We start from the raw sequence: 13,890 nt of genomic DNA on the forward strand, positions 1-13,890 counted from the left end.
AGGCGAGGATGATCTAAAGCACCGATTTCTGCGGCTGCTCGCAAATTTTTATTCAAGCCCTGAGGCCGTAAAACTTAAGATATCTCAAAAATGTGTCACAAAAGGCCTGGAAATCAAATAACAGAATCTGGTGTACGGTAGCAGCGGCAGTGTTTTAGCTGCATAATTTTTCATGGCTGATGGAAACGCTTTAACCTTCGTTGGACGTCTGTGACAGAAAGCACACGTTCTCGAAAACGACAGCGCTGTCTAATCTAAAGCTATAAGTGTCAGTATATTCTTTAGAAATGTCTTCTCCATTGTCGACAGAGAAAGGAGCACTCAAACTGCAAGTCTATCCCATGCTTTCGCACTATAATCGGTTTAACCAATTTAAAACCCTGTTATTCTTTTTTTTAATCCTTGGCCCGCGTTACACAAAACCTCTGCAGCTCGGATATATAGCTAAAAATGAGTTAAAGTGCATACATCCCGGATTAACCAACTCATTGAGCTGGTCACAGAGGAACCATCGCATTTATTGCTGCTTCGCCTGTCTCTCCCGCAAACTGCGGCACAAGTTACGGGCTGACGAGGACAAAATACTCTAGGGTGCCCGGAAAGTCATTTAGGCCTGTAGACACCATGTTTTTCTTTTTTCAGCTGTACCATCATTTCGCTATTTCAGACTAAAGAAAATGAGTTTCACTTTCACGTCCAGAAGTTTGGCCTCGATCTGGCGGCTAATAGCAGGCTATCGCCTTCGTTAGTAGCTGAGGAGTCCCTTAGACTTTGGTCCCTGACTATACATTGATCCGATAATTCCGATGAGGAACCGAGCTACGCAAGCAAACGTGACGGAATATTCAGAAATAGTATACTTAAACGATATGACGTTTTGACTCGCTGATTTCTTGAGAGAAACGTTTCCTACTGCCTATTTTCCAGGTGTCAAGTTTCAAGGAATCTACTGCGACACCTGCGAGCAGTGTCCCATAATCGGTACGCGATGGAAGTGCGCGTTGTGCGTCGAGTATGACCTCTGCACGACATGCTACCTGAGAGGCATGCATGACCTCGACCACATGTTCCTGCGAGTGGAAGTGCCCGGCGGTACAGCGTAAGCGTTCGTTCACGTTTTTGCCCCAATTTGTTGAATTTAGTACAAAACAGACAAACAAGAGGGCGTCGTTGATAACATGCGTCATTGCTATTTATAGAACCCCTAACAAGCCATATTCATGCAAAACGTCTCATTGCTTACTACTTTTCTCCAACGGCTGGTTGTGGTTAGCGCGAAATATCGACAACCCCAGATTAACAAATACTGCAAACCTGATTTGTATTTGATTTATAGTTTATAATGAAAAAAAAAAGGCGACACGAGAGACACTTCCGACCTGCTGAAGTTATTAAAGCAAGCGACGAAGCCCCCGATCAAGCAGGTTAAGGAGAAAATACGGCGTGCACACGAACTTATCGCTGAGCACTAATATTCAAACCCATCCGAGGGCCTGCCTAAGGACATTTAGGTAGGGCAGCTGACCTCTTCTGTCGAGTCTGGGGGCGCGTCGTGCGCTTGGCACCACTATGAAATTAATGCTCAGGATGGAGTCGCTGCCCGCTATTTGTCTTGATAATTCAGTTGCTCGATTTATTTGCTGATCTGCATAACTCATAGCAAGACATGAACAAAAACTTTGGGAGAAGGAAGAAATTTGTAGCTTGACATCTTGATCAATTCTAGTGACATGGTTGCCTCGAGAAAAGGAACCGGCAAGCTACCAGTCGAAAACGTCCAGTACAAAGGTAAGATTGCATGTAAATCGGAAATTCTTCCTGAGGGACACGTTTCGCTGGTGTCGTTACGTGCCGTGGTGTATATCGCTCATAACAGGCACACAAGCTGCAAAGAGGGTAGGAATGCAGAAATAGGGGTTTTCCTCGCCACCGAAAGAAATACAGGCTCAGAAGGTTTTAAATAGTGATGAAAGCAAGAGTTCTTGTGGATTTGTACTTACTGAACGTATAGAAAGCTCCGATTTAATGATATGAACCAAACAGTCTATTCATCTTCATAGCCTGATGAATCTGCGTTCGTGACTACAAAGACTGGCAACAGACGGGCTGTTACTCGGGGCTACCTAATGAAAGGACTATAAGTCAGGTAAGACTGTGAGAAGGAAAGTCAGTAAGAAAGGGAGTGACCGAGTGACGTCGCAATGAAGTTTTGCGCAAGGGAATTTCATTAACCTACTTCATTAAACCTGCTAGTTTTCATGGCCTGACGAGCAGGTTAGTGGGATCAGGAACCTGGCGAAGGAATCCCGTTGTAGCCTCGAAAAGATGGCAGTGCTATGCAGTGCAATGCGTCATGCCTGTAGTGCTGCGCCGATGTGCGAATCGATAGCTTTGATCGGTTACCTTCCTAGTGGACGTTCGTTTCCTTGCTTGACGTGCGTAACAGTATGTGGCGGCCCTCAATCATTCTTACAACTATACAGCGCAAAGACAAACATGGACCAGTAAGGAAACACCACAAAGCGCTGCAAAGCGGAAGCAACTTCGATCATTACCCCTTCGCTTCTCTGATCAACAGATGTTACTTTCTCCGGGATCAACTGCGACGGCTGTGAGAAGCGTGGTATTGTCGGAGCACGCTGGAAGTGCGACCACTGCACTGACTACGACCTGTGCACCTCCTGCTACATGACCAACACGCACAGCCTCGACCACATCTTCTGGCGGTTCGACTCGCCCGGCAGAGAAGGGTGAGAGCCAGTCTTTATTGTTGCGGACATTCATGGTGCTATCCTATTTGTGTCTATCATTTTTCCTTACATCAGACTATTGCGCTTAGTTTCTTGTGCGTTTTTTTTTGTGTTCAGTGATTGCAGCTAAGTTCTGAGAGTTATACACCGATACCTTTTTGAAATTATCACTGGCAAATTCTTTTGATGTTGCACGCAAATAAGCGGCTACTAATCAATTCATGACAGCGTTCTTATATTCATTAAGCGAGAATTGGCGAGAACGAACATATAATCGCTACAATGTAGGATATTTTCGTGAAGTAGCGAAGCCGAATTTTCATCACCACAGAGCAAATTCTCCTGATCCCTCTGTGGGTCGCTTGCTTTGACGCCTTTAAGGAATGAATCAAACTCCAGTTTCAGTCGTTTTGTTCTCCTGCGATTACCGCAACGACTCGAACAGAAAAGTCTTGTCCGGATCCGATATTTCAGGTTAAGAGTTTCACCGAGGAATGGATTAATGACTGTGGACAGCAGAGCAGTCCTTCAAGAAGGTGAGAAACAAATACCAGCGTGAGGAGGATGATTCCGATTGCACCTTTTTTTATTTCATTATCGCCACAGGGTTTATCAAGTAATCATGCATAGTTTGTACCGTGCAGTCCTTCATGTGTTCAGTGTACGTGCGGATCGTAGATACTTACCAGCACTGATGACTTTGTGATACGTGTCCACCTCGATATGGCATCTTGTATACCGGTAATGCAGTTACAATAAAACGAAGCGTGATTTCTGGTTGATATAATTTCGGACAGTAACCGTTTTATCCTTATGGCTAACGCTTTGAGACAAATATCCCTTGGCTTATATCTGAGTTTACACTGACGCTAAATACATTGAGCAAAAGAAACCTTCGTGAAGGGTCTCGGCACTACAGACAGTCGCTAGATTTCCACACGTACCACTGGCCTAGCACCTCTTCTTTGTTCTGTTTCGGATATGAGAGACATTGTGCTACGAAAAGGAAATATTTATGATGTTAATGCAGTGGTTGGACGGAAATACTACGCAAGAAGTTAGCAGAAAATGTAGCTTGAGGTATAATCAATGCGATCCATATGTTTCGCGACACTGGCAAATTTCCGTCAGGTCTGTGGAGTGCTTAGTGTGTTTTTGTCGCGGTACTGAGGGTTTGACGTGAATGTGTACCGTCTGTCTTTAATGAGCTAGCAATTGGGGTTTTCTGAAGAATAGAAGTCTCTTAGCCACCTGTTTTGTTGCCCCAGTCGAAACGCCTGCAAAATGGCTTCCACTGGGTGTGGCCGTATAGTGTTGACTTAGCTGCGCTGTTTCTCACTGCCAGCAACAGCACAAGAGACTTCCCTACTGAAACGCTCCATATGAGCTGTTCGTATGGAATTATGGGAATATGGAGCCCATCAAGTATGAAAATATATATGGATATCCAAATGTATTTTGTACCAAGTCCATAAGCATTCCTTATAATTTCCATACAGTGTATGACGTCATATGGAGTTTGTAAGATTCTCTACGCGGTTTTCATATAGTCTTAATCGACTTGATATGCTCCATACTGGACTCCATATAATCCATATGGTAGCATATGGACTTATGGGACTTGTCATATGGAAACTCTCAGTAGGGCTAACTTTGTAAACGCATCTTACGGTGACCTAACTTTAAAATACATATTATGTATACTCCGTCCGCAGACTGGCTGTGTGGAGGACATATCTTCTCAAGCATCCGTCTATATTTGTGGCTACTCGGCCTTTTATTTGCAACTGTCTAGTCCACGACAGACGTATGAGACAGCATTTTGTATAAAATGCAGCCTTTTCGTAGAAAGCAGTTTTTTTGCCTGCGGCAACGAAGCGACGAATTTTTATAACGGTGCTCATAAGCGAATCCCGCAAATTCTTAGCGCAAACAACGGAAGTTACTGTTGGCATTTGATGATAAATAATCTCATCGAAGTGTACGGCTGCTCCTATGATTAGCTACGGGCAAACCTAGCGCCACGAAGGAGAGGGTGAGGTCTCCTAGGCAGCTATATGATTTTATCCACCAAACTGAAACCTAGCAAAAAGAAGAACTATAGAAGTGGCCTCTGGATGGTTTCCTGACTTGCCTTCAAGTGTAAGCTTCTTGTTTTGAGTTCCAATGTTCACTGTTTTGGCGAGGCATAACGTGTCACATGGCTTGACCTTCACATCACATACATTACTTCGTCGTCAGCCTAAGTACGTCCACTGCTGGACAAAAGCCTTTTCCACGTGTCTCCTATGAGCCCCGTCAGGCGCCATCTGCGGTCACCTCAACCCCGCAAACTTCTTAATCTCATCTACCAACTTGACCTTCTGTCATCTCCCGCACGCTTGTATTCCCTAGGAATCCCCTGTGTTGCCCTGAACGACCATCGCTTATTTTGCCTTCTCTTTACTGCCCGGTAATCTTCCGCTAACTGTTCACGCAAAATTTCAGGAAAAAACGTTCTCCCGAGGATAAGCTCTACCTTATTTGGTGAAGTGCAGGACAATTTTAGCCTGCAAAAGGACATCCGAGAGGTAATTATGAGCGAGACAACAAGGGGGGATTTATAGGTCACTCCTAGAGGTAGTAGCACTAGGGGGTGGGTATTGAACTACGTATTTCTAGGGCTGTAAAAAAATGGTCTACAGCATGGTTTTTGTTTCATGAAATTTCTCGCTAGAGGGGGTGGGGGGAGGCGACTGCCCCTGCGGGAGGGATTTCCACATGGATTCATTGGGCAGTTGTGTGTAATTTGCGCCAAACTCGACACACCACAGAAGTTACTTGGTCGTCTCGAGGTGGCTTCGAATTTCGGGCAAGCCTTTCTTTGGCTGACGCAGAATACCTCACAGTGAAAACAAGCATCTTTATACAAGCTCAGAGTGCAGCGTGAGTGAAGATCATGGAGCAAAAACTTGTAAAAGACTTGAAGAATCGGATATCCAGTGTTATACAGCGTTGTATAAGTTGCTGTATTTGATATTTCAGCATCAATGGCCACATCCTGTAGGTCTTTTACTATGTCTATCCACGTGCGCATCTATGGCTTTCTATATATTTCTCTGTTTGCGTTCTTCCCAACACAATACGACTAAGTACGACCATGCGGCGGCTTCTATTCCGACAGCACCGTGCGTTAGGGACGAGTGCACTGACGCTCTCGCTTTTGCATAGTTTAAATCGACGCTGTCTTCTTATGGAACGAAGTGCTCAAAAGGCTAGTTCTGTTTCTACAATGCACAGGTGTCCTAATGAAAAATTTTCATCATGACACCTGCTTCATACTGACTGGTTTGCAGCGGACATGTTTACATCGGACTCCATTGTTCGACTTCAGCCTAAAGAGGCGATGACACAAAACTACTAAGTTAGAAAAAAGAACCTTACTAGCTAACATTCTTTCCTCGCTCCCTGTTGCCCGGCAAGCACGGTAGCCACGCTAGATGGTTCGAACTGTAATTGTGCAGATGGTTTTTTAACCCGTTTTTATTTTTTGTGCTTTCTCAAAATATAGCTGTTTTATTGCTCTGAATTTTGTTTTTTATTTCGTCCTTGCTTTTCTCTCTCCGTAGCCAGCGCCACCAAGCAAAGCAATTCCTTCCTGTATATTACAAGCCCTATTCAACGGCCCTGCTCAGTCAGGTCCTGTATTTAACGTCACACGAGAATTCTCATAATTGAGGACTTGATTAAACTTAATAATACTGAAAGATTTTATGAGCTGTACAGAAGGCCAGCAATAACCAACTCGCAAATCTTCGTGCGCCTAGTCCACTGTAAACTGAGATTGGAAAGGCGACACAAATAAATATATCACAACGGCACGTGTTAAGACAAGGTATCTTCAAAATATTTTTACATATAAGCAATTATTATACTGGGTGCGAACGCGGAGCTATTTTCGCTGAAGAATAGATACGAAATGAAGCATAAGGAGTGGATACGGAACTGCTTGATATGCAACATAAATGCTATATGACTTTGAAATTGCAGGGTTTATGAAAACACACTGAAAAACTGCAGGTAAAGGCGGCAAGAAAAACAGAAAAAATAAGCTTTGTAATAAATCTCGAAGATATTCAGATAGCCTGTGGCTAATAAGATACTTTAAAGAGATAACCTACACAGTTTCTTGTATTGCAATTTTTTTGCTTCAATCGACCGCTTTTGTCCAAATAAGCGAATACCCGGATTTTGTGCTTGGAACCGCAGCAGAACCACGTAACATTAATTTTCCTTTATGACTGTTTTGTTTCGTGTGTAGACGGTGTCTGAAAACGCTGACACCTGCGACAATGTATACAGTTAGTATAATAGACTACCGTGCCGTGTAATAGACTACCGTGACGTGTAATAGACTAGTAATAGACTACCGCGCCTCCTAGGCGGCGTGCAGTGGCAATAATAAGCGCGACATTACCAAGATTCATTATATTGGTTAAAACTACAGTTGAGAGCACTAAGCTGCTTTTTAAAAATGCTATCAATAGAACTCCAGTGACATCTTTTACAGCAGCAGCACCTTTTTTCCAGCAGCGCCAGTGACAGCACAGCGGCAGCCTATCTTTCTAAAAAACATTAGAAGAGATGATGAGGAAGCATGGTTAAACCTTGCAAGCAACGATAATAAGTGGCAAGTGAAATTTAGGACATCTGAAGTTCCTTCCAGCAAATACAAAATTAACGCAGTGTTTAAAAGAGCATGCTGCCAGGCTAGTTGCCATTGCTTGTTGTGAAGTAGTTAGCGCGGATACTAGATGAGACAAAACGTAGTATGAGCAGGTAAAAAAGAAAAATAATATTGCCCAGCCCGCACACTGGACGAGACAAAAGGAAGAGACGCTGAAAATGTTTAGTAGCGCTAGGGAACATGTTCTATGTATGTTCTTTTTTCTACCCCTGGTCTAATATTCACGCTAACTTCTCAACATTGACGCTATGTATGACGCTCATCTCATTCATAAAGTGTGGTAAACAAACTCCAAACGACGTTGCGGTTTACTTGGAGAGCCGCGAAGTTTTAACTCAATGTGTTGCAACCATCGGCTCTTCCCTGGCATTCTTTGCTAATTTAAAATGTATATTTCTGCTGAAGCTTCCAGTTCTGCCCTCTGCTATTGTCGTCGCAGGCAAAGAGCTACAAGCATACACCGATATTTCGGTACTCGTCTGTGAAAATAGGCTGTTCCTTACACATCTTCCTTCAACATTGGCGCCTTCATTGTTTAATAAAGCTGCGGAGGGGATTAAAACATCTATGAAATTTATTCTATTATAATTTAGTATAATTTTAAAATTTGCTCAGTGGACTCAATTGTTAATGTTCTGCGCTGCAGCCGTGAAGTTCAAGGGAATCAACTGCCATACATGTCACCAGCGGGGCATTGTGGGTACGCGCTGGAAGTGCGCTGAGTGTCTCGACTATGACCTCTGCTCTACGTGCTACTTGGGCGGTGAGCATGACCAGAACCACACCTTCCTGCGATTCGACGAGCCTAGCGCTGAAGGGTGAGGGTGTTTTACAGACTCGTTTTTTAATATTCATATGCGCAGGTACGGTGCATAATGACTAACCAGCTTTATACATCTGAGAGTAAATATTTGTAACCAAAGATGAGCGAAATAGCGACGATTGCGTTGCGCTATCAAGTATACTGTCTTACAGAATGCAGGAGTCATGGTAGCCGTGACAAGCATACTTGGGACGCGCAGATCTGAACTGCCGGATGAAATACCTGGGGCAACAACGCGCAAGAACCTTTCTGAAGCCACATATACATAAATACAGTGATAATTAAATTATTTGCTATGCCCAGCCCGGCGCTCTAACTAAGACCTTACCGCAAAGGATATGAGTTTAAGTAGCACACAGAACTCGATGAACGTGCTGGATTAGGAGAGACATTATTATCTCCGAGCTTTTTCATCGGCTGCCTAAAGACCTGCTTGCACTGTAATGTGAAGAGCGGGAGGAATAAGTTAAATTGTGAAAAGTTCGTGCAGTGGCTTAGCTTTGCAAGCTGAAAATTTCTGCACTACGTACTCTAGTGTTTCGAACATTTTGCACGGGAATCTTCTGAGATAGTGCACCTAAAAAGAAAAGGAAGTTTTAGGCTGTTGAGAAACCTGCTACTTTAATTCGTCTATCGTTTCAGGGTACCTGTACTGCCGAGAACGGTTTCTAGAAATACGCATTCTGGGGTCGATTCTATGGAAGAGGAGGATTTCTGTGAAGAACGGAGGATGAAAGAACATGGTGAGGCGTCCCTGGGTTGATGTGGTGTTTCATATTCTTTTCGCTACGAGCTGACGTGCCTCCTTTTCACTGACACAAAAATGCTTATCTGTGCGATTGTGTGTACCTTCTTTGTCAACAAAAAATGCGTATTATCGGGCGTCATATATAGACGGTCAGTGTACCGTATGGTTCTTGTTTATTTGCCACGGCTCTTAAAGACCTCTTTGCAGATCACCACTGTGAGGACCCCTAGCGATAATTATATTCGCGATATTAAAATTAAGAACACCATTGCACCAGAACTTCCAGTTCTGGACAGTTATGGACAGTACCCTTCCAGTACGTTACCATTACTTTGTCAGTTCCTGTACTTTGTCCAGTACTTTGGATAGTTCCAGTGCTTCGTCATTTGGTCTGCTGGCACTGAAGTGTAGGATATATCTTGAGCTAGCAGAGTGGAAACCGAAATGTGAAAGTATGTTGTATGTTTCACGGCTTTTAACATCTATGCTCTTGTCACTGTTTTAATTATGAACCCCAAGCGTACAGCGCCTTCAATTTCTATCACTCGAACACCGTCCTAACACTCTAGAATGTTTATGAATACGGCTTCTTACTCGCGGACGCCTGCTTCAGTTTCTGTTTGAGCATAAAAATTTTCAAGACACAGTGTAAAGGCTTCTGCAGGACAGCCATCTGTGGCCGCTGTCGCAATGTGATGTCCTTTAGGGCCGATACGTGTTCGTGTCCTATGAATACTTCTTTGCTGGAGTCGTTCATATGATGGATTTTGTGTTTGAAAAGAACTGGCATAAATGCATGTTGCTTTCTTGACTGGCTGTTCTACCTTGTCATGGCTGTAGCAAATGTGTTGCCCATGAGAACAGGAGACAAATCCCGAAGAAATACGAATGGCAATATCTGAGGAAAGACATCTGGGAAACTAAGATGTGGCAGGAACCTTTTACGCTCATTACCTCCTGATCTTAAGAACAGAATCAACCCCTACTACTATATAACAAGGAAAAATCACAATACACATAAGCTGGGCTTATATGACATATGACTGCATTGTGTCTTGTGGCTCGTAACCCTTGTCCTGTTGCGTTTTCTGACTTTTTTCAGTCATCCAAAAGCAGCTAGTAGATGCTGAAGCTTTAGTGAGTCTACGCTTTTTCTTCTGCCACGTGCAACCCCTAGCAGATTCTTCGCAACGACTGCGGTTGACAAAAGAGAGCCAACAAGACAGACGAAATCCTCTGATGCTTTCTTTGCCGAGTTACAAAAAATCTATTGTGTTTTTCTGTTGCGTTCTCGCAGCACGAAAACCAAGAGACAGAACTGCCGGAGACCATGGTGGCCGGGATGAACTTGTGACGAAGCTGCGAGAGCTGCAGGATGCCGTGCAGTGCGCCATCTGCATGGAAGGGCAGCGGAACGTGGCCTTCCTGTGCGGCCACAGGGCTTGCGCGGATTGCGCCGAACACCTCAGCGTTTGCCACATGTGCCGCGAACCAATAACGAAGAAAATTACCCTTTATTAGTCTGGTGTAAAATAAATGGTATTATAAACACTTACCCACTGCCGAGTATGTTCAGTGCTCACACTGAACATAATTAGTGTGATGCCGAGAATATAAGTACTGTGTTCAGGCTTTTTTTCTTCTTTCGATATTTGCCGGTACAAACAGTGCACCAGGTGCACGATTCATTACACCGAGTTCGCAGTGTTTGACCTGCTAGATTTAACTTGTTTCTGTGCTTGAATTGGTCGTTCATTGAATACTCGATGCAGCATTTTCTAAGGGACAAAATTCTGAACTGGTTTTGTAAAGTGTTCGATAATGCGGATACGTGGCTGAAAATGGCTGTATAAAACCTTTTCACTGGTTAGGAATTCATTATGAATAACGCGAACTAGAGGACAGAGAAACGAAGCCCGTGGGAAAAAACTCTTTTAATTCCAGTGCATTCTAGAGCGAAAAGAGACTGCTTTTTACACTGATTTGTATTGAAATATAGTTGATAACGCTGTTTCGTTGGAATGTATAATTGAATGTTGTAATGACATTCATAAAGGCCAGCGTTCTTGTCATAAAGACAACAAACAGTCATTAATGCTCACAACGCCAATGCCAGCTAGAAAAACAAACCTTTTGAAACTATTCAATGTCTTTCATTCTACTACAGTCTTGTGCCGGAAAATACACTACATGGAATTAAATTTCACGGTCCGTCTAGATGCCGAGAACAAAGTTAAACACGATACATGCGTACGCAGTTTACCCCGCAATGCATCGATTGTTTCATAACCACCTGTCAGTGGACAACTGAGAGGTGCACTTGTCAGAGCCGTTTCTCATTCTCCGCCTCCTAATTGATTCGCCACTAGCGCAGAGCTCACTAATGACTCCAACCTACCACCAACCTCGCTGAAATCTTCTCGTCGCATTCGGGCTGATCTCCGCTCATTTAGTTGCATTTTTTTTTAATTACTTTAATGACTGCGCTGGATGAAATGGGTTAGAGATCCATTTTCAATCTATTTCGCCCAACTTTAGCTGAGTACTAGATCAGGGAGAACATGTACTGGTTGTATCACCGCTGAATACCCAGTGGCACCAGGGGTTGAACCCTCCACCTCCCGCATGTTGTGCGAAACTGCCTGTCGCCTTTCATATTTGGAGCTACGTGTATCCCTCTGATATACCCTATGCTAAAGTTCTATATCGTTTGTTCTGGCTTTTTAAATGCAACGTTCGGCTCGACTACAATATTGGCGCTGCGCTCTTTAGCCTGTATCTTCCGTTTCGGCTTCGTCTAGTATCTTTTTTAACGGCCTACACCTCGTCATTTTGCTGCTGTGTGCTATTCATCTTACCACTCGCTGTTTTCCTACAGACATGCCTCCTTTTCAGCTTCTTCCCTTTATTGCGCAGTTGTCTGTTTTCTGAACAATACTGAAAAATTTACACAAGGAGTTTGCGGGAATACTGTGCCCTTTTTTTTACGGTGAGATAAAAACACCTCCACCGCTTGTTGTCATTATTTTCGAGAGTCATGCGGGGCTCATAATATCGCTGTGCCTGCAGGAAGCATCGTCGTAACTGTGTTTGTCAGCAGGTTTCCTCTAGATGAACATGGGAGTGTTTAATTAAATTATTATTTATTTCTAAATACTGGAGGCGGCAGTGCTGCCCAGGGGGAAAACGTTACAAATGGTAAGGTAGCAAACAACACTCAAAAGTATTGACATCGGTGTACTGAACAATAAAGGTAGGTAAGCGGTTCCATTGTTATATTGTGTAAGGTAAAAAAGACTCGGGGTAAGGATCGACATCTGAGCTAGCTGGTAATGCATCACGAAAAAGTTTAGCCCACTCACGGCGAAGGACAAGGTAGACAAGGCGACATAGGCGTTTAGATAGGATAACTTTATTTGGCTCTAGCACAAGTGCTTTTTTTATGTGGTCAGATGAGTCCATTGTCTCGTTATTGTTTAGTCCTGGCAAAACATCGCCGAATTACTTTTGTATCGTTCAGTCTTTTTGAACGGTGCGGTTCAAAAGTTTCTTAAGTCAGATAGGTAAGCATGTTGCACCTAAATTTTCAACACAATGGCAGCCCGTCGGCACCATGGATGGTATACAAGGCATGTGGGATTGAACGCAAGGAAGGAATCAGGACGGATCTCGTTCCTTTAAATTGTGCTTTCTGCCTTCGATTATAAATAAAATGCACTAGTAACCATTACAATTGAATTTGCTTTTATTTATTGCGGATTCCCCTCCAAAAATTTTCCAACAAAAAATTGCACACCCAACAGGTGATTATAATATTCCCGCGGCCTTTCTTCGCATATGGACAAAAGTAAACACAGTAGAACGCACTGCAGCGCCACAACTAGAATTTAAAATGGCCCCGTGAATTAATGAAGAAGTCTTTTGATTTCTGTATAGGCAGATGTTTTATTCATGGGGAAGTCAAGGAGGCTTTGCTGAAAGGTGACTGCTGAAAGAGAGCAAGACAGAGCCTAAATATTTTCATTGGTAGGGTAACCTTTTGGTTGCCGCCATGTGCTGGCCCATTTGGCGTATTTGGAATTTATGAATGCTGCCATGGTCTTCCAAGTGCCACCTGAATCCCTCCATGGTGACTTAGACATCGATACCGGGTGAGGGAGCCTGTTTAAACTTCCCACGCAAGGTTTGTCTGGCCATATCACTGACAGGTTTCTCTAGGTGGTACCTGCCAATCTACCATGAGTTCTGTGGCCTCGAAGCCACCACCAATTTCTCCTTAGGCGACTGTCAATGCCCCTTCATTGAGGCCCAAGACTAGGAATGCGCAAGATAGAAGTGGGATGGCATCCTGAGCTAATATTTGTCAGGGTTGCCGTCTGGAAGAGATAAAATCAGGGAATTGAAGGCATGTACACCGATGGAGTTCTCCATGTTGCACCGATCATTCCAAGCACTGGTCTTACCGTCCTGCCCGTTCTGGTGAGTGTTGCATCTATATCGCAGCGACTCCGTCAGTGATCTTGGAACAAATGCTCGTCTGTCAGAATCAGAAAGGGTTTTCTTGATCAGTTATATATATTTTACGAAATAATAATATTTATGCACAGCCGGGTGTAGCGCGCGTGCAAAGGTTAGCTTACAAGCATATGCTGTTCTGTTTTTGGTTATAAAACTCTCGATAATGAGCGTAGTGTATTTGTGACTGTTTGGCAATTTCTTCTGAGGATGCACTTGTGTAGCGCCAGTTCCATGGTTCCGTATTTTAGTCCTACTTGTCGAGCTCTGATTAAACCTATAAAATTTCATAGCTCTTATAGCTTTATGTCTAAAAAATTTATAATGT

At 43.5% G+C, this 13,890-nt stretch overlaps 1 protein-coding gene across 2 annotated transcripts in view; it reads left to right on the plus strand.

Annotated features, from left to right (window-relative positions):
* LOC149364139 (uncharacterized) overlaps nt 1-10,600 on the plus strand; it is a 45,412-nt gene extending 34,812 nt beyond the window's left edge. For both annotated transcript variants that reach the window (XM_089574127.1, XM_089574129.1), the window contains exons 7-13: nt 928-1,099; nt 1,727-1,788; nt 2,579-2,750; nt 3,225-3,286; nt 8,123-8,294; nt 8,942-9,042; nt 10,345-10,600. In XM_089574127.1, the coding sequence (XP_089430253.1) occupies nt 928-1,099; nt 1,727-1,788; nt 2,579-2,750; nt 3,225-3,286; nt 8,123-8,294; nt 8,942-9,042; nt 10,345-10,568 (965 nt within the window). In that variant the 3' untranslated portion in view covers nt 10,569-10,600. The remainder of the gene's footprint in view (nt 1-927; nt 1,100-1,726; nt 1,789-2,578; nt 2,751-3,224; nt 3,287-8,122; nt 8,295-8,941; nt 9,043-10,344) is intronic.
* Nucleotides 10,601-13,890: the final 3,290 nt, after the last annotated feature.

This window comes from Amblyomma mixtum, chromosome 2, assembly GCF_055824585.1.
Source record: "Amblyomma mixtum isolate Tamu chromosome 2, ASM5582458v1, whole genome shotgun sequence".
NCBI classification, from domain to species: domain Eukaryota; kingdom Metazoa; phylum Arthropoda; class Arachnida; order Ixodida; family Ixodidae; genus Amblyomma; species Amblyomma mixtum.